General features: G+C 42.3%; 1 protein-coding gene across 3 annotated transcripts; it reads right to left on the bottom strand.

The window, feature by feature from the left end:
* Nucleotides 1-1,310: 1,310 nt before the first annotated feature.
* faxcb (failed axon connections homolog, metaxin like GST domain containing b) lies at nt 1,311-20,977 on the bottom strand. Of its 3 annotated transcripts, none has more exons than XM_034874062.1 (7): nt 20,032-20,977; nt 18,068-18,189; nt 14,327-14,462; nt 13,130-13,326; nt 4,732-4,949; nt 2,249-2,365; nt 1,311-1,692 (listed from the first exon to the last, which is right to left on the bottom strand). In XM_034874062.1, exons 1-7 carry the CDS (start codon nt 20,065-20,067, stop codon nt 1,379-1,381), a joined length of 1,140 nt encoding a protein of 379 aa, XP_034729953.1. In that variant the 5' UTR covers nt 20,068-20,977; the 3' UTR covers nt 1,311-1,378. The 3 variants fall into 3 exon arrangements, with proteins under 3 accessions (XP_034729953.1, XP_034729952.1, XP_034729950.1); XM_034874059.1 differs by having other exon boundaries at nt 1,379-1,692; nt 18,068-18,544; XM_034874061.1 differs by lacking the exon at nt 20,032-20,977 and having other exon boundaries at nt 18,068-18,327.
* Between the last annotated feature and the right edge of the window lie 46 nt (nt 20,978-21,023).

Raw genomic sequence — 21,023 nt, 5'->3', positions numbered from 1 at the left:
CCCTGACGCAGCGGGCCCAGGTTCGACTCTGCCCTTTGCTGCGTGTCATCCCCTCTCTCCCTCCTCTTTCACTTCTTCAGCTGTCCTGTCATTAAATGCCCCAAAAAGTATCTTAAAAAAAACATTAGGACTGAGGGAGAAATAATTTGCTGTGTTAAATGGACTGCTGGTCCAAAGGGTGGAAGCATCAGGCTGACATCTAGTGGTCAAATATACAAATTACAGTACTTTATTAAACCAAAGAGATATGGAAATCAATGATTAAAGCTCCAACTTGCCCAATAACAAAGCAAATCATTTCAACCTGGAGAGAATAAGGATAAAAACCGGCAAATTAAACAGGCACAAATCTGCTCCTCTTTCCTTCTGGCCTCTATTCCATAGGACTAGGATTGCATGTAGGGTTGTGGTCTGATGGAGACATACATCATGTTTTGATGGGGCTGGGTGTTTTGATTCATGTACCAATACCATTACTGGGATTTCAATACCGGTTCCTCAATGTTACTTTCTTTTATACCAATTTTATAAAATCCAAATGTAAAGAAATTTCACATTACTGCACAAATCTTTTAATTTATATTTCAGCTTCACCTTTTACGATGTGTAACGTTAAACAGCGTGTATGGCAGAAGCATGCTGCACGCTGTAAGATTTGCTCCTTAAGTATTGGAATTTGGTTTTGAATTACTAAAAATCGGTCCTAAGGGGGCAATTCCGTCTAAAAATGACTGGTATTGGTACCCAGCCCTATGTATTGATACAGGTTCTTTTCACACACAGTAGCATAAAGGATCAACCTAGAGCATGGACTAGCACTAAATGTCATCTGTGTTTTCTTCTCCAGCACATGGATGCTTTACAGCCGAGACACAGCAGCTGTTCCTTTCAGCCACATGATCAATCTCCACCTGTTCCGATGGGTTTGTGCGTTAAGACACATGGCAGAGTGATGATTAGTTGCATCGTTTCATAGCAAGTGAAGTGCCACCTGCCTTGTCTAGACCGCTCTTCCGTTGCCGCCGCACTTTTCAGGAGATGTTTCCTTTGTGTTAACCTTTCAAACCAGCTTCTGCATCTGAGGACGAGACAAATAAGGCAAAGAGAAACTGCCACTGCGACAGTTCTGGTGTTACAGGAGGTGTAAACCATACAGTGGTATGTGTATTATGAGGTTCAGTTTGTATGCTCTGCATATTAATACCCAGGCGGTCCATCAGTAAGGTTTATCAAAGTGGGCATTAGAAGTGTAGGAGAGCTGTGAGAGCTGCTGTCTAGAAACCTGTCCAGACTGCCTGTTGTTGTTTTTTAAGCTAACCGACACAGTCCTCGTCTCCTGTCAGTCTCAATTCGTCTGCCAATCACGACCGTTCTCGGGTCAGACCTCCAGGTCGGGAATTAACTCCTCCTTCAGCTGAATGTCATTCTCAGATCCCGTGCCCACGTCCGAGTCATAGAGCGAGCGGTCAGAGTCGGGGGAGTGTGTGTGTCCCGCCGAGTGGCTGCTGGCGTCGCTGTCGTCCAGCGTGTCAGTCCTGGAGAAGACGCCAAAGCCTGTGGGGGAGCCGCCGCCGCCGCTGCCACTGCTCTCACTCTCTCCATCATAGTAAAGATCCTCCACATCCACAAACCACTCGGGCCAGAACCTCCTTCGCATCCGCTCGCAGAACATGGCCAGGTTGATCAACTCTCCTGCAGAGACATCAGACACAGCAGGTTCACATGCACAGGCGTATACAGGTGAAGTTCAAACACTGTGAGTTTGATACAGAGGAAGACAATACATCTAGGAGGCATATTTTGTGTTATCTTTTCAATATGAGCCCTCTCATCACAAATGATGTATCAAAACAACAGAGAACCTTAATCAGTGACATTACAAGCTCTGATTCGGCTCTCTTAACGACAAGAGACTTGTTCCCAAATCTGTGCAAGATCTGAAAGCAACAATCAAAGCCATAGTTTTGAAGTTGAATATCAATGCCATCTAGTGGCTCAAACCGACAAATACATCTATGACAAAGCAGCAAGTACAACTGTAAATCATTATGTTAATTATGCTTAAATACTAGCCTGGAAATCCAGACCCAAAAGGGTGCCAGGGTAGTACCCAGGGTACTTAAATACTGCAAAACAGGTTAATGCAAAAGATCAAACTGAAGAGACAGTATCTATTAATTAATTCAATTAGCTAATATTTATAATATACAGTTCCACTTATGTCTGAGTACTTCCCAGATCCACTGACCTTTGATGAGTTGCTCCAGCCGGGACCCGGGCAGAGTCCACATAGCCTGGGCTAAATGCCCAAACACTGTAGCATCTAACGTCGACATCTTAGAACCCATAAAGTACTTCTTTTCTCCTACAGGACAGAGAACAAAACAGCAATTTCAAGTTTTGATGCAGAGATATTATTTTTGAAGTTTTGTTTTAAATTTGAAACAATATGGAAATAAAACAAGATAAAAGGTGGTTAATTAGCAATAAACCCCTTTATTAATTGCTCCCAATGTTCCATGTCAGAAGTAGGCTCCCAAAGCCCTCACAGATGAACTCAAGTAGCCTACTTCTGTCTCTCAGTGATGGCACAAGGTGTTACTACACTTAGGTTAGTTGGAGGTGTGTACACTGCAGTCACCCTATTGATTATTGGTAGTTTACTTCCCTCCTAAACACAAGTATGTGGATTTTAATATATACTATAACATGTTTTCAATTTTTTTTCAACTGAGTTGAGCTTCTAAAAATGAGTAACCAACCAGGATACACTGGGAAAAAGCCCGGTCTCGGGAGACAACATAGGGGTCGTACACGTCAAACAGTCACATGGAACCACGTTCCAGCCAATCACAACTCACACTACTCAATCGACTCTGCACACTGTGGTTGGAACGTGGCTTCTTGTGTTGGTGCCTATCCTGTGCCCCTAGTGTCTCTTTGGACATTTATGACCCCTGTGTTGTCTCCCGAGACTGTGTATTCAGGGGGCGGGCAGCTAGCGGATTAAGGAGAGATGCCTGTGATTTGAAATACATTGAAACCATGTAGGAACTTATAGTACACCTTTAATAAAACAGAAAAAATTACAATAAGGCCAAGCACAAATAGTTGATATTATTAAGTATCTGTGGCCTTAGATATGACTTTTGCTAAATCAAGGCTCTTACACTCAGGCTTAACACAACATTTTGAAGCTGAAAGACCTGCACTTTGAGCAGCAACACATTTTCTATTCACACTTCTGGTACTTGAGTCTGGAAAGCATTACAAGAGAAGCTGAGTGCCTTGATGCTCTCACTCTGGGAATAACTTTCCATTTTACAACAAGTGGTTGTTCGTTGAAATGGCACAAACAGATCGATGCAAATCACTTTTTGTACTCTTTGTTCCCGTCTGCACACAGATATTGTATCCCTGTCGCATCTCTACTATACCTCACTAAGAACAAACACACAGGCAATGACCGATTTGTGTAAGGAAATACTTAATTACATGACATGTATAGTAATTATTTATTGATATTATTTAATACGGCTTTTAATCCTAGGACATGTCGCTGTGCAGAGGTATTATGAAATAATTTGGCTGGGTCTAAAGCTTCATTAGGCAACATTAGACTGCCAGACAATTTTCACGTTGGCCGCCTAGCAATGCCATAACAAATTAGCTTGATACAGATGTCATTGTCATCAACATGTCAATGACTTCCTGTGCCTGACTCATTTTTTTTCTTTTGGCTGTCACTAGTATTTACTTCTGATTTCCTGAGAAACATAGCAACTGTTTTGGAAAAGTTGCAAAATGTATCCAAACTTATCCACCAAACTGAGTTTTTTAATATATTTTAGTCTCTAAGGTGAGTGTACCGTAGCAATAAACGCATGTAATTATATTATCCCAAATATAAAATCAGTTATAACTCTGTTATCAGATAGTATAAAAGAGATGGATGAGCTAAGTGGCTCCTAATGGCAAATGTTTGGAGACAAAGCATCAGGAATGCTGATGCACATATGCATGCACATGCACTAGAGTGCGGATCGGGCCGGATTTTTCTGTCCAAGCCCGGCCCGCGTCCGACAGGCATTAAGATATTTATGTCCGAGCCCGACAGGCATTAAGATATTTATGTCCGAGCCCGACCCTAGAACCGACACAGTTAAAATCGCATTTGTTTCTCATACTAATGACACATGTAGGTTTGTTTGTGTGGAAAGCACGCTTTTATTAACAACATATGTGGGGGATTATGTCAGTAAATCTGAGTAAAATAAATACCTTGCTTAACCTGTATTGAAAAGCCGCCCCAATAAGAGATGCTCACTCACACATATACTGTACATGTTTAGTTTAATGCCTTGCTGCCGCTGCTGAGAAAGTAATATAATAGGTTTACTTGATAGTTATAGCACCTTTTACAGACAAAGTAGCAAAGTGCTTCACATGATAAAAATTTGTAAAATACAGTAAGACCCAAACAGTAAATAAGCAAGCAAAAAAGAAAAAACAAACCAATAGAAATAAAAACCCAAAAGTTAAAGACAGGAAAAAAGAATGAGTTTACACAAAAAAATGGTCAGTGCCTTACCGTGCTGATGTGACCGAGCCCGACCCGAACCCGAGCATCCTTTCTAAAAATCTGTTTGAACCCGGCCCGGCCCGTCGGGTACCGTCGGGTCCCGTCGGGCATCCATCCTCTAACATGCACACACACAGCCTGTTTCCTACCCAGCAGTGTGGCCAGCGTCCTCATGTCCTTCTCCATCAGAGCGTAGACCTCCTCTTTAGAGAAGCGTCCGATGCCATGGCCGTACATCTCCCTGCGCACCATGCTGCCGTTCAGGTGGCTCAGGAGCCACTTCAGGGTGTCGCTCAGGGGACCGCTCATCGCAAGAAGCTTCTGGGTTTCCTCCAGGTTGTCCACCCACTGGCAGTAGGCTATTGTCCTGTAAGAACACACACACATGCAAACACACACACACACACACACACACAAACACAAACACACGCATACGCACACACACACACACACACACAAACATTTATGTCGATATAAAGAAAATGGTACAAGGACACAAATAATACAGATTGGGGTTCGTACACCCTTTCCAAGGTGAAATTCAAGCACTTTTCAAGCACTTTTAAGGTCCATTTTAAAGCTTTTCAGTAACTTACAACACCCTAAATTAGATACCAATTCATAGTCAAAATAATTTTTTAGTGTTTTTGTCACATTAAAAGACATAAAGCTACAAACAGCCAAAATGGTGTTTCATAATAGCAGAAGCATCAGCTATTTAAGCAAAACACAAGTTTCATTTTCTAAATATATCACCGTCTAAGTAGACTGTGCATGCTATCTAACCTTTGATCAGAAATATTTTACAGGCCTTGGTTTTGGGACACATTCTTGATATATACAAGGTTTGATCAAAATCTGAGACCCTAACAACAACAAGAACCTGTAATTCCATTTTAACCCAGAAGACAGACAGCAAACAGGCACCGGCTTGAAAAATAGCCTATAATAATTTAAAAATGTATTTCATTGCCAAGACATATACATGTATGTAATAGAGCAGTTTAAATATTATATGAGGTCATCCTCAACCTTACAGCGGGCTACTACCTATGTAGCTAATATTGTTCACTCAGCGTTTTGTTGTTAAACTGCGTATAACAACAGTGTTGCCGTTAAATCACCGGTTTCAGGTACGTATGGTACCGTCTGGAGGGTTTCAGGTACGTACGGTACCATCTGGATGGTTTCAGGTAGGTACGGCACCGTCAGGAGGGTTTCAGGTACGTATGGTACCGTCTGGAGGGTTTCAGGTACGTACGGTACCATCTGGATGGTTTCAGGTACGTACGGTACCGTCAGGAGGGTTTCAGGTACGTATGGTACCGTCTGGATGGTTTCAGGTACGTACGGCACCGTCTGGATGGTTTCAGGTACGTGCGGTACCGTCTGGATGGCTTCAGGTACGTACGGCACCGTCTGGATGGCTTCAGGTACGTGCGGTACCGTCTGGATGGTTTCAGGTACGTACGGTACCGTCTGGATGGTTTCAGGTACGTGCGGTACCGTCTGGATGGCTTCAGGTACGTATGGTACCATCTGGATGGTTTCAGGTACGTACGGCACCGTCAGGAGGGTTTCAGGTACATATGGTACCGTCTGGATGGTTTCAGGTACGTGCGGTACCGTCTGGATGGTTTCAGGTACGTACGGCACCGTCTGGATCGTTTCAGGTATGTATGGTACCGTCTGGATGGTTTCAGTTACGTATGGTACCGTCTGGATGGTTTCAGGTACGTGCGGTACTGTCAGGATGGTTTCAGGTACGTATGGTACCGTCTGGATGGTTTCAGGTACGTACGGTACCGTCTGGATGGTTTCAGGTACGTACGGCACCGTCAGGAGGGTTTCAGGTACGTACGGCACCGTCAGGATGGTTTCAGGTACGTATGGTACCATCTGGATGGCTTCAGGTACGTACGGCACCGTCAGGAGGGTTTCAGGTACGTATGGTACCGTCTGGATGGTTTCAGGTACGTGCGGTACCGTCTGGATGGTTTCAGATACGTGCGGTACCGTCTGAATGGTTTTGGGTACGTACGGCACCGTCAGGATGGTTTCAGGTACGTATGGTACCATCTGGAGGGTTTCAGGTACGTCGGCACCGTCAGGAGGGTTTCAGGTACGTATGGTACCGTCTGGATGGTTTCAGGTACGTATGGTACCATCTGGATGGTTTCAAGGTAACGGTAGGTAGCTAACATTAGCAGATAAAATCTAGACAAAACACTCAGTACTAACATTACATTATCACACCGAGCAAGGCCGGATTAACAATTTCATGTGCCCTGGGCAACAAGACTTAAGAGCCCCCCTCCTCATTTATTGTATCCAAGCACATTTTGCATTTTAGAAAATGGACCGCTAGCCACTTTTAAGACAGCTAGCCATGAGTTGAGGACTGTTTTTTTATTTCTGGAGTTCAGAGTCAAGATCATGTTTATTGTTTCACAATCAACTATATCTACATTTTATGTGGATGCAGTACTATAGATTATTAATATTATTATTATTATAGTTATTATTATTTTAAGAAACGGGCCTAACCTAAAACGACAACGTAACGCCACCAAAACAAATGAGGAGCGGGATACCGTGAAATCCTCACGGTATTTGTTCTCAAATTTGACCCATTTTCAAAAGGTTTCTAAATCAGAAATTTGGGTATCCTTCAAGCAAATTCTAAAAAATACCGTGGATGGTTCCATACAACGCTCCTCACAAGTTAAATAACTGATCAGTTCACTATTTTCATTGAATTTGGGTGTTTTAATTCCATAGGATTTTAAGAAAAAAAAAAGATTTATGAACAGTGAAAACAGTGACAGAAAAGTAGGGAAAAACCACAAAAATGTCCCCAAAAAATTGACAAAGACATTGTAGAAAGTGAGAAAGAACTTCTGGAAAAGTTAGAAAACGTCCAAATGCTCCAAATGGCCAAAAAACCCCGTCAAAGAACATTGGAAAAAGTGAAAAAAAGTGTCTTAAGGAGGTTTTAAGGAGTCTCATGTAGCTTTAGACTTTATGACAAAACAGGTTTCTTTAGGGTCACAGAGCCTTTCAAACACAACTGCAATTCAAAGTTTTATGAAGAAGAAATGCTTTAGAATATATTGTCAAATCAGTTACAAACTTGAATTATTCAGGCTGTTGAGCCTCTTTTTGGCCATCCCAAGTTGTTGCAGCCCTCTTAGTACCAGCTGAATACGAAAATGAGTAGTCTGTACCTGTAGCCTAGCTCTGAGATAGTGTTTAGGAGTGGTTGGTATTTAAGATTCAAGATGTCTTTATTGTCATACCACAGCACACTGTAATACGAAATTATGTTCAAAGTTCACAGCTTAAAAGAATACAGCACAGAAGCAATAAAAAAAAAAAAAAAAAAAAATCAAAGGTGCAGCCGATCTCCAAAAAGTCCACCTCACTGGACTCCTCATTGATAATAACAACATCTGGCGAACATGGTGTAAGAAAGTAAAATGGTTTGATATGTCTTTCACTATGAGCACACACACACACACACACAGACACACACACACACACACACACACACACACACACACGCACAAGCACACCAGTTACCTGATTGTGTCAAAGCAGGAATGGTCTGGCACCAAACTCCTTCTATCACAGCTCTCTGAACCCAGAATGAGTCGCAGTCACACGTGCAGTTTGTCAGGAGTAGAGTCTCACTAAGAAGGAAGGGGTTCTTGCTTTTCCTTTTGATCTTTTGAAGATGTAACATGGGCGAATAAATTGATGTAGGTTTTCGGCTCTAGATGTAACTGCAACTTCCCAATTAAACAACATTCCCATTTCTAGTGAGAGAGAATCAATTAGATTCAGCCATCAAAACATCTCTATTAGCCAATAATTCACCTTGTTCCAGATACTGTGTGTTTAGTATTGACCCTTTTTTTTAAGATTATTTTTTTGGGGCTTTTGCGCCTTTATTTTGATAGGCTAGCTCTACCCACTTGTTAATGTTAACATAAACATGGAACATTATAAAAAATATTTGCGGGTTGCTTCTTGATTGCACAATTGACAGCATAAGTTCCCAGAGAATCTAGTTTATATCCAGGCTACATTGGTATCATAGCTGGAATTTCCCTAAACTTATCGATATTTAATCAAGACGTGGTGAATTGAAATTGAATCCGTTCAGGAATCATTAACAACACCCAGCCCTCACGATGACAATCTATATTATCATCTTTCGTGCTGGCACGCAATTCCTTATAAGCTATTCCAGTTGAATAAAAATAAAGCGACTGAGCCTGTCATGAATCAAACATGTGGGGTGCACAGAGGTGTCAATAATAATCAGAGGTTCAGCCCCTGTGTCCTACCAACGAAGCCTTATGTCTATTGATAATTAACCTTGTCCTAATCAATAAAAGTGTGCCGTCCACCTCCATCGCACTGCCCATTTATCAGCCATTCTGTTCTCACCTCGCCACCGGGAGACAAGATCATATATTCAGCCAGTAAAACGTTCAGGCTGCTGTTGTGTACATGAGGAAAAGCTTGGAGACTGTCGATGCCTTTCATCCAGAAATAGGTTTGAGAAGAAAAGGTGACATTGCACACGCCCCAGAAATTCCATTACCGATTTGGATTGAAAAACCCGTGGACAAAAACACCCAATTATTGGCCTCATTGTTGAGTCATTTAGCTTCTGTCTTACTTGTGTGAAGAAGAAAGAAAGAAGGAAACCTGAGTAGCTACATGAGCCATCAAGTAGAGATTTGTCTCATAGCAGTAGACGGACAGTAGACCTGTCTGTGTGTGCCAGCAAACCCAACTCAAATCCTCAAAATCCCTCTCTAACTCTGCTTCTAATTATCTGCATACCCTCCTTTAGTTTCAGACCATTAAACCAATACAAGACAGTTATATCTGCATTTATCTCCTTACTAAATATAGCTATAGGAATAACCGTCCCTGCTATTTAGTACAGTCATTGTAGACTCTGCTCCAGCCAAGCTGCTTGTGCATGTACGCTCTAACAAGACTGAGCTAATTTATCATTACACACTTGCACTTTCTCACACCACCTTGCTGGAAATAAAGACTAAGGCTCTCCCACAGCTCATATGAAAGCATGGAAGGGGCCTCTGTCTCCAGCCTGATTTGTTCTGGATCACTCTCTTTGACCAGACGCACAATGGAAATTAAATTAAAGCATCTGACCTACATCATGCCATTTATTACTTCCTGTTACATTATCTGTTGTCCCATGGGGGTACACAGTCCTTTCTTTTAAGATTTAAAAAGACCCTGCTTAGCAGAGTAGAATGTCAAATCAATTTAAGGGCGTACAGTACTCAGGCGATGCATGGGGATATAGTCTGTGTTTTGTCCTTTCTGCAAGGTTTTTCCCACTTATGGTTTTGACCAATACAAATGTTGGAGAAAAAAATAGTTTGTAATGATTAGTTTAGCCACTGGGGAAAAGTATTATATACAGTATAATAATATCCCCTTATACATTTGTGTATTTACACATCCAGCAGAAGCAATTCATTCATTTGGAGTCTTGTTTCTTTAGCTGCTAAATTCTCCACTATGGTCACCAGCTATATGTCAAATGTTGTCTGCTTGCCGTTTGGTTCTAGGCCGGTAGTTGTACAATGACTTTATCAAAGCTTTTTCACTGAAAACAGCTGCTGCTGGAAACAGGGATGATGAGAGAGCGACGTTTACGGGTCATAAACCAATACAGGGGGTTAGAGAGAGGCTAAAAAGCTGCGTAGAACTGCGTGTAACTGCAGCCAGGTGATCATTCTCTGTGTCTAGCCTTTTTCCAACCAAGACGTTCCAGGAACGTAGTTCTAGGAACAGTCCACTTCTAAACACTTCTACTAACTACTCTCCCCCAAAACCAGTTTTTCCATTTGCGTTCACACTGGCCAAGCAGCCACAGGAACTGGTAGGAGGGCTAAGGGAGTGACGCAAGCCCGGCATCGGTCCTCATTGCATCGTCACTTAACTTTAACGCTGTATACAACGACAAACGATGGCGGCATTTCAAGACTAGGCTGGAGTACTTGACAGAGAAACAGAAGAAGAAGGCTCCAGCGTAATATGATCCTAATTACTATGATAGATGGATGAACATAGACGAGCAGAGCGCAACAGGCAAACGACACGACGGGGAAGTTTTACTAGCATTTACAATTAGCTGGTTAGCATCCGTAGGCGAATTGGGCTTTTCTGTGTGGAGTCTGCATGTTCTCCCCGTGTTTGCGTGGGTTTCTTCCAAGGGGGTAAGCCTCTCCCATCTAAGCAAAGCTCCCTATGGCGCCATTTCGATGTGGGCGAGCCATCACCCGCCGTTCGCATTCCATTGACTCCCATTCATTTTGGCGACATTTTGACAGCGTTTAAAGACTCTATTTGTCCGTTGTTTATTTCCTAAGAAACACGACAATGCATTAATGGCTCCATTACCTTATACCTTCCGTTATGGCTCCATAGAAAACGTTTTTGTATAAATAAGCTAACAGTTGTGTCATAACCACGCGACTTACTGTCACACAGTAAAGAAATCATCCTATAGTCAGTTTGGACTTCCATTAGCTGTTTAGGTTTAATTGAGAATTGTTGAAAATATAATACACTCTTTGAAAGGCTAGTTGTCTTTGTCAGTGATGGAATGTAACTAAGTACATTTACTCAAGTACTGTACTTAAGTACACATTTGAGGTACTTGTACTTAACTTGATTCTTTTCTTTTCATGCCACTTTCTACTTTTCATGCCACATTTCAGAGAGAATTGTTGTGCTTTTTCCTCCTCTACATTCATCTGACAGCTTTAATACTTTAGAACTGTAGTTTATAAAATAGGATGTTTTATAATAAATTAAACTACCCATTGATACTATGGCCTACAAGTAGTAAAAAGTTGATGATTAAATACGGTTGATTGACAGAAGCATTTTGACCGTTTCCGTTTCTTAAATGTGAGGACTTTTAACACTTTGAGTACATTTTCGTGATGATACTCACATACTTTTACTTAAGTGATATTTTCAATGCAGGACCTTTACTGTAACAGAGTATTTTACAACGTGGTATTAGTACTGTTGCTTGAGAAAGAATCTGAAAACTTCTTCCAACACTGGTCTTTGTTGACTTCTAGCTCTAACAAATGAAAGCATAATAAAACATAAAGCACAGTTACCCCAGCTGCTAGTTCTTTAGTTTCCCATTATCTTATTTCCATAGCAACATCGATCAGAAGGGCTCATGGGACATGGTGAGTGTATGAACCACCCTTCAGTGCTGCTGCTGGCCAGTTGCTCTTTAGCCCTTTAAAGAGCAACCAAGACAACACATTGCCCTTCCCTGACATAAATAATTCAATCATTAAGTCAATATGTGAGTCTAAACATGGCACGGGGTGGGTGGAGGAGCAGAGGAAAGACAGCATGGAGGTGACACAGAGAGGGAGGATGTGGGTTACATGCATGACCTCTAGAGCTTTGGAGAAATGGTAAGGAATTCCATTTTTACAACACACAAAAGATGCAATCTCACATCCGTATTTAAACCAATGACTATATAGACTGAGCTTGTACTTTATTGGAAAACACTCGGAGCCCTTGTGGCCGCGTCAGGAGTGGTGAATGATTTCCTAGCAGCGGCATGTTACTCACCCAGAGGTACTGGCATGACTCACCACAGCAAAGGGCGCCTGAAAACACTGCACTCACGGTGAGGATACAGTCAGCCTGGGCTGAAAGGCTGCATAAATAATACTTAAAAGTTAAAAGATCCCAGTATATCTTTTCTATTCATTTTTTTTAGCTAAAATAAATCTGCCGTCGTTGTTTGTCAATGACATAACATCGAGTGGTCTATATGGAGAACATTCCACTTCCGTGATTGCTTCGGTGCCACTGGGAATTCCACCAGACGTCCCTCATTTCGGCCAGATGTCCCCTACCTTCCTCCTTCTTTGTTTTGGTGTTCTAATCTCCGGTGGATTTCTTAGGACTATGGTTACCTGGTCCTCAGGTCTCTGCAGGGTAAATCCAGACAGCTAGCTAGACTATCTGTCCAATCTGAGGACTATGGTTACCTGGTCCTCAGATCTCTGCAGGGTAAATCCAGACAGCTAGCTAGACTATCTGTCCAATCTGAGGACTATGGTTACCTGGTCCTCAGATCTCTGCAGGGTAAATCCAGACAGCTAGCTAGACTATCTGTCCAATCTGAGGACTATGGTTACCTGGTCCTCAGATCTCTGCAGGGTAAATCCAGACAGCTAGCTAGACTATCTGTCCAAACTGAGTTTTCTGTTGCATGACTAAAACTACTTTTGAAAGTAGAAAAGCATAATTTAGTACATCACATTTGGTAAAAGTGGCTGTATTTGTCCTTTAAAATCAGCTAAAAGTTACTTAATAATAAGACTTCTCCATTAAATTTGCTGGGGACTAAAACAAGGTTGGAACAGTAGGAATCCTAGTTATTAACCGGTTTGCAAAGACCAGCTGTAACTAGTGTAACACTCCATACACGTATGAGTCCCCTACCAGTACAGGTGTTCCTCGACCATTTTGGTGATGGCTCGGGACACGGCTCTTTCCTGCGGTGTGAGGTTATTGTTGAGGTTGACACCCAGCTTCTCTTCCAGGAAGTCTACGATGAACTCTGACCCTGAAGCCCGCTCGTGGTTGTACTCGATCCAGGGCATCTTCCCCTGCGGCGACAGCTTCCCATCAAAGTAGTTCTGCAGAGGGAAACAGCTTCATTTGAGAAAGACATTCATTTTCTAGGCAAACAGAGCAGGTTTTTGTAGACGGACATCCTAATTTGCCATGCAATGTTTTCCTGTTGCTGACTTTGAAATGGTGTATATTTCACTGGTTCCCAACCTGTGGTTTGGGATCCTTTAAAAGGTCACTCCACTGATTTTAAACAATGAGTCAAATTTACTGGTCATGAGGAATACATTTTTGTTATACCAGTTTTGTTATACCTTCTCAAGCTCTGGAGGTGTGACGTTTAAAAGACATAAAGGATCTAATGTTGTGTGCTATTGAATAGCGTTATGGGAATTGTAGGATCCATTGTGTATGGAGCTTAAACGTCCCATGGCAGGAAAAGTTCACTTTATGAAGTTTTTTAGCAATAATATGAGTTCTCCCAGCCTGCCTATGGTCCCCCAGTGGTTAGAAATGGCGATAGGTGTAAACCGAGCCCTGGGTATCCTGCTCTGCCTTTGAGGAAATGAAAGCTCAGATCATGGATCGTTTGTCTGTTCAGGTCACTAAAAAGTATTCCGATAAATTCATTTGAGAAGGGAAACCCCAATGCAATCAGTGATAAAAGATCACTAGTAGAAAGGGCTTAGTTAGGGTTTGGAAACAAATGGTCAACGAATATATTACTTAAACAGCTATGAATGACAATGAAGTAGGCTATGAATAAGCCCAGTTATCATTAATTAAGAGCATGATGGCCTCTTCATGGGATATGCATTTAAGTGAAACAGCAAACACAGAAAGTGTGTGTTACATTTCTGGAAGCAACAGCTGTTTTGCTTTGTATAAACATTGGAAGAACGGGGTAGTTCAAGGTAGCAGGCAAGGATGAAGAGGACGACTGAAACAAGTTTTGAATGTACACATGTCCAACCAAAACAAGATCCTTCCTGACGCTATTTTCCCATTGGCAATGTGAGACTACTCTGTGTGTTACAAACTCTGAGACGGTGTGCGGAGCATCACCTGGTAGGGCAGGTCCACCATGCGCAGGTACGTCTCGATTTTGAGGCAGAAAGGTGAGAGGCTGGGCACGCCGTTCTTAGGCCTGGAGAACTGATGCAGGATGATGGCGTCTTTAGAGTCCAACTCCTGCTCCTTCCTACACAGAGGACACATAAGATAACTGAATACATGTAGAAATTGTTCTTATTTGTTGTTAGTTTTAACTAGTATAATTAAAACTAACAACTTTATTTGATCTGCTGTCCGCAAACCAACCTTATATACGACCTTACATTCAAAATGATCATTATTATTTGAGTAAGCAGTAATGACCTGATGTTAAAGGGATTTCCCCCCGCTGATAAGGAAACAAACAGCTGATTCTTCAGGGAGGAATTTAAGCTTCGATATCTTTAACCCTGTTGACGTTGTGTAGGTACAATAGTAACAATAGCATTGATACAAACTGTAATGGGGAAATTTAAATTTAATATATCCTTCTAAGATATGCATGTACTATTATTGTTATTATTCACACTGCTTTTCAGGTTGTATGACTCTTAAAATCCCTTCCCTGTGTGTCCTACCTGAAAGAGACACTCTGTTAGTCTCTGCATTTTTTTCTCCAAGGACAATGCCATGGCGTCTGAATGAGACATTTATTCAGTGTTACCTATTATCAAAGCAAGTCCACGGTCCAGAACAGGCTCCAACGTGTCTGTAAGATTAGACGCGTTTTGCAAAACACGTCATTTTCTCCTCTAGGGGAAACAGGATATAAGACGGGGATGCTACTGTTAACTGCTACCGCGTTAACTCCGTGAAAACTGTCTTCCCACTTGCTATTAATTAAATCTCACCCAATTCTAAACCTTGACTCAGTTGGCCCACCTGTTTTAATTTAGTTTCAACAAGACTCGCTCTCCAAAGCAATTCCTCTCCTGCTGTCCAGACACTTCCACAACAAAACTTAACAGACACCTCTGTCACTCTGCTCCGGTTTTAAGGACAAGTCCCCGTGTCTCATGTCTGAAGACAAACAACTTGTGGTCTTTTCTCGTCAGTCTTTCCCTGGACTGCTGTGGACCTGTCTCCCTGAAGCCGTTCTGCATGTTTTCAGTGTTTTCCTGTTATTTAATCAAATCAAAAGGACATTGTCTCGTTTGAAATACAACAAAAAGGTTTGACTGTTAAATTACTTGAGATGATGATGAATAATTTTATTTTGGTTAACATACATGAAAGAAACTCAATTTGCCACCAAAAGGGACTAATGTTAACAGCATTAAGGAGACAACTATCTTTGATCTATAATGCCAAAGCCATGGCTCCCTGTTTCTCACCATAAGTTATTTATGCAGCACACAGGAAGGGGTAAAAGGAGACTTTACAAACTGGCATTAGCATCACTTTGCAGGCAGACAGACAGATCTTATCAGTGAATAATACAATTACCCGCCAGTTTAATAATACACCTACTTGCCATATATATACTGTATATGGCTAAATATGGTGCTTTCTAATACAGCTTTTCTTAAAACTGTTGCTTATATTTTGTCCACCCTTGGGGATAAATAAATAGCTTGGAAAAATAGAAACGGTCCTCTCAGAATAACCCAGTATGATTCAACAACAGCCAAAACTACAGCCTCTGAAATGACCATAAAGGTAAATCAACACTTGTCTAAAACATGTCTCTGGGTTGTGACATGATTAGGTAAGATCTAATAAAAACTAAATAAGAAAAAATTTAAATAATTGTAATTTCCCCTTGCGGGACTACTTAAGTATACATTATTACATTATTATTATTGTTATACCCAGTTGAGTGGTGCAAAAGGCCTCCATTTAAAGATGAAAACGAGAGTAATTCCATCAAAGCACACACTGACTTCCCCTTTAACTCTAATGTTATGAAGCTCAGTGTAGGATCACTCAAGAAGATAACTATGCTTCACATTCTCTCTCTCTCTCTCTCTCTCTCTCTCTCTCTCTCGCTCTCTCCCAACCTAATCTGCTGCATTGTTAACCAGATTTGGCCACAGTCTCTGTGAGATTTCGCGTTGTTGCATTCAAACTTTAAATGTGTTCTCCTCTCTGCTGTTGTCCATCGTCATTTCAGGCCAAATTAATGCGACCCTCCTCCACCCCATTTACCTCAAGTTCTTAACCTTCCCAGCACCCAGGGTTCCTCCATCAGAAGCCCCGCCTCACACCACATGTGATGTAAATTTAAATTATCAGAGTCCCACCCACTTGAGGCTGTTAAACAACCACATGCATCATTTTGCAAAGTAAAACACAAAGGACATCCATGTTAACTGCCCAATCTGGATAATATTGTACATCTACTGCATGTTTGAATAGTATTCTATCTTTTTACATATCTCATGACTTCTGACCATGTGATGTGACGACAAAAGATACTGCAATTAAATGCACCTGAGGAAGGCCATAATGTTGGCCGAAACGTTGTGGGTCTTATTTTGCACTAATAAAGTATTTTTTGGGCGCAGTGGGCAGTTGTGTGGACTTTACCTGTAGCTTGTGGTCCTGTTGAATTATACTGGTTTTATAGCCTACTGTCAGCTGTTCCAACTATTTTGTCGAGCCGATGAATATCAAAGAGGGTAGGGTGAAAAACAAAAACGCCTCCATGTACAACGCCTGGACTGTATTAGACTGCATTAGTTTAAGCTAGGTGTGCCTAATAAACTGGCAACTTAGTGTGCAGTCTACTTATACTGAATGTGCAGTCTAGGAACTGTAGAAGTGGGCTGGTCGTGTCTCTGTCCACAGTCCTGTGGTGCTGAAACCGATCCAGTTCTTGAAAGTCGCTGTCCACATTCACATGGTGCTGAAACCAAACTCTCATGGTCCACTCTGTGGGCCTCATCTGTTCTGGGCATCCCTGTCGTTGTAATGCGTCTGAAAGTTTACATATAGGGCTGAAATCTATTCAAAGAGCAACTTTAAGAGCCCTCCGGACATTAAGGGTGTCTCATGGAGGAGCTGCCCTGTGCCAACAACACATCACATGGCATGGACAGAGGATGCGTGCACGTGATTTTGCAGCGTTTCTGCATGAAATACAAGGTTAAACAGATTATCACGGGGGAGGGAGGGGAGCGAAAGCACACTACCAGGCCACTGTTACAGAATGTACTTACTCCCAGGCACTGGCCTGGCCAAAAATAATCCCCTCATTGCAGGCACGCATGTTCCCTGCACTAACAATAGTCCTGAGAGAACCACTTTTCCATCGCGGGGATTAGTCCTATCTCTCATGTGCCATCATTACAAGGTAAAGGCCTAGCTGTGATTGTGTTTTCTTCCAATGTTCCAAAGCGCCAGATGTGTCACCTGACGGCAGAGTGCAGTAAAGGTCGCTCGGACTCCGCAGCGCCCGAGAGGCGCTTCGTTTCTACACGCTCAGGTGCCGACGGGGCTGGCACGGGAGCTGGCACAAGAACACGTGATTCGTTTTTTTTATTTTTTTATTTCCTTATCTCCATCTAGTGTCCTTGGAAGAAGAAAACAAGGTGCTGAAACCTCAGCAACCCCCACGAGATCTGCACAGAGATAACATCAAACGCAAGGACTCCCATGTCCATTCATGGTTTTATCCCGAGCCAGTCCATTGGCACGGATCAGTCACTGTTAGCAGGTGTGATAAACAATTAGACCCGCTTCTCTGAGGGCTAAATATTAAAAGAAGTGATGACAATAATGACCAGATCAGGCACGCTGTGTGGTTCCTACCTGATGGCGAGCAGTTCGTGCAGTAGGTAGGCTGCAGCAGCAAGCAGGGCCCCCCCGGTGATGTACAGAGTCTTCTTCCACCAAGATTCCGATCCCAGAGCAGACATAATGCCCCCGTAGTCCTGTAAAGGGAAGGCGATGATATAGCCATACAAAGACTGCTGCTGCTCGGAGCCGCACAGCCCGAGGGGAAGGCTGTGATTCCGCCCGAGTTCTACCACACACGGCCGGGAAGAGGCGAAGCCAGCAGCCCAGTACATCCTCCGCCCCTCGGTTAAAGCCACCCCGCTCCCTTCCTGCTCGAGTCCCCGTTAGGCTTCATCTGAACAGCCGGCGGGTTGTCTACGGCATGGCGGCGGTGGGGCTAGTGTTTCTCCAGAAAATCACAAGGTGTAAACATCTCGACTCGCCCTCCCCAGCTGGATGATGCTCTGCACCCAGACTTTCCCTTTGCAGGTTTCAGATAGCGCTGTCAAGCTAGGCTAGCTATATAACGGGTTGACTTCCGGTCACACATTTCAAAGTAAAATGTTACCGTTAGGGACTAGTTGTTGCAATGAGTTTTGATGAATTGTTGGTCTAAGATGTTCTGTAAACAACACTAATAGTTTTGGTAACACCTATTCTGTAAATAATGGAAAAAAAATTCCACTGCTCACCAACTCAGTGAGTAGAGAGTTGGGTTGGGAACCGGAGGGTCGCTGGTTCAAGTCCCCATACGGACCAAAGTATGGTGGACTGGTAGGTGTAGAGATGCCAGTTCACCTCCTGGTCACTGCCAAGGTGCTCTTGAGCAAGCCACCGAACCCGCAACTGCATATAAATCGGCCATTTCAATCAGTCCTTTGTTAATTATTTTCCAGATACATCGTTTTGTCTATAAAGGTTTGCCCCATAGAGCCAGAAGTAATACATTCAAATATTAAATTTGGAATATAAAATAGTTCAAATATTTTACTAAAGTATACATTATTATTATGAAATTGTAATAGTAAAATTGAAGAACTAAAAACTGAGGCTACACTACAAAATATGTGTGAGGCAGATGGGATGATTCTGTACCTGCAGAGGACACCTGAGACAGATCTCATGCTTTTATTTTCACAGTGAACTCGGCCGATATCCTGTGCAATTGTGCCAAACTCGGTTAACTTGACGCAGCTGGCCTTTTGTCTGCTCCAGTGGAGGAGTCACCCCGCCCTGCTGCATCCCAGTGAAACCAGTACCTCACCATGACACACTACTTAGTGGAACAACACCAAAACGACACGTCCTTTTCATATCATGGTAGTAATTAAACGGTGTAATGAAGACTCCAGGGGCCATTAGACCACTATACTGGAGGGTATCTGCTGGAGGTAGTAGTTTGTTAATACCCCCAAAAACTTACTATATGTTACAAGCATCCATTTGCAAAGTAAGCCTAGCTAGCTATAACGGCCGCCATATATCGACGACTTCTGCACTGAAGGAGTACAAAGGCTCATGGGAGATGTTCTGAACTATTAGTGTCCTTGTTGAAGTGTGTTTCAATAATGGTCTGTACTATTTCGGTGTGCTTATGTCATGCGTTTTAGTGTCGTGGGGTTAATTTAGTGTTCATTTTTTTAATCTAAATTTATGTGTGATATTTGAACGAGACCCGGGGGGCGAAGTAGATGCTTCCTCTTCCTGGGCAGTGAGTGCGTGCCAATGCCGGTTAAAATATCTTCAGATATCGGTCATTCTGACTGCTGAGTGAGTATTTTATTGTTATTTAATTAGCCTACGGTAGATATTCACTTACAAGCTATCCAGGAGGGGAACTTGCAAAGCCTTCGGAACTAGCTAACGTTAGATAAGTATAACCGTTACACGCAGGACACAAGCTAGCTAGCGTTACCTAGAGTTAATAATTCACCAATTAATTAACAAAAACGTGAAATAACACATAATGATAGAGGCAGAATGAAAAGTCTACTCACTCTTGAACAACTTCGGAAGTGTAAGAAGACATTCATCTTGACGAATTATTCCCCCGGCTGTTCTTTGAATCGGTTTGTAAAGCATGCCGAAAAGTAGATGTGGACAACTTCAAGAAAAGACGACTTTAGTAAAACTCCTAGCTTACAGCACTATCGGAGCAAAACGGATTCCAGTTAATAAAATAAAATCCTCCGGTCAACCTGTCACACTCGGTCCTGGTCGATAATAACAGCTGGTGTGTTTTTAAAGAACAGGGTGAAGCGAAGATGTGGCTTTAATCCATGGCACGGTGATTGTACTTTAAAGTCTTCACTGTAGCCATGGCTACAGCAAGTTAGGTGCGCACTCCCGCGACTTTAGGGAGCGCGCATTAGAGCAGGAGCGTTTGTTATTGTAGACAGCTGAGCCACTTTGGGGGAAATCCACTGCAGACACTGTGTGGCAGTACTAAAGGTGTTCACATTTGCTTTTTTTCATGTTTTATTTATTAGTATAATATTAGACAAGCAACACAGTGGTTATCATTGTCAATCTTAATACACATTTGATAACTTCTACAACGTGAACAGAAGTATCGGAAAATCATCAACCCACAACGTCTGCTTTGTTAGCTTCTGCATGAGAGAAAAACCTATTTTCAAGCACTTACAGCCTGGTTATTGGTCTCTCTAAGAACATCATGCAAGCAAGCATAAGTCATTCTCCGCCACAGGCTTGATTTGTATTATATAATCCTTCCACATGAGACCCATTATGATCTTAAACAGGATGTGACTGTCCCATCCCCGTGTGTGGACACGTTTTCAGAAGGCTCTAGCAACTAAAGATGTTTTCTAGTGTGCAGCCACAACCACAAACCATAAGATCATATTTATTGTTAGCAGCCAGAGCAAAATATATCAGATGTTACACTAGGGCTGGGCAATATAGAGAAAAAGTAATGACTTAGTGGGTAAAGATAAATAATATAACAGCTAGAAAAGTCTGGTAA

The sequence above is a fragment of the Etheostoma cragini genome, chromosome 6, assembly GCF_013103735.1.
Source record: "Etheostoma cragini isolate CJK2018 chromosome 6, CSU_Ecrag_1.0, whole genome shotgun sequence".
In the NCBI taxonomy this organism is placed as follows: Eukaryota; Metazoa; Chordata; class Actinopteri; order Perciformes; family Percidae; genus Etheostoma; species Etheostoma cragini.
Note: the sequence above shows the minus strand (reverse complement) of the source record. Positions and strands in the feature narration are given on the sequence as shown.

What these genes read in the sequence shown, in the direction of transcription:
- faxcb (XM_034874059.1), bottom strand. Translation starts at nt 18,327, where the DNA reads ATGTACTGGGCTGCTGGCTTCGCCTCTTCCCGGCCGTGTGTGGTAGAA. An exon ending in GTCGAGGAACACCTGTACTG is followed by an intron (nt 4,950 to 13,129) that starts GTAGGGGACTCA and finishes GTGTTCTTACAG; the next exon opens with GACAATAGCCTACTGCCAGT. An exon ending in GACGCTGGCCACACTGCTGG is followed by an intron (nt 2,366 to 4,731) that starts GTAGGAAACAGG and finishes TCTGTCCTGTAG; the next exon opens with GAGAAAAGAAGTACTTTATG.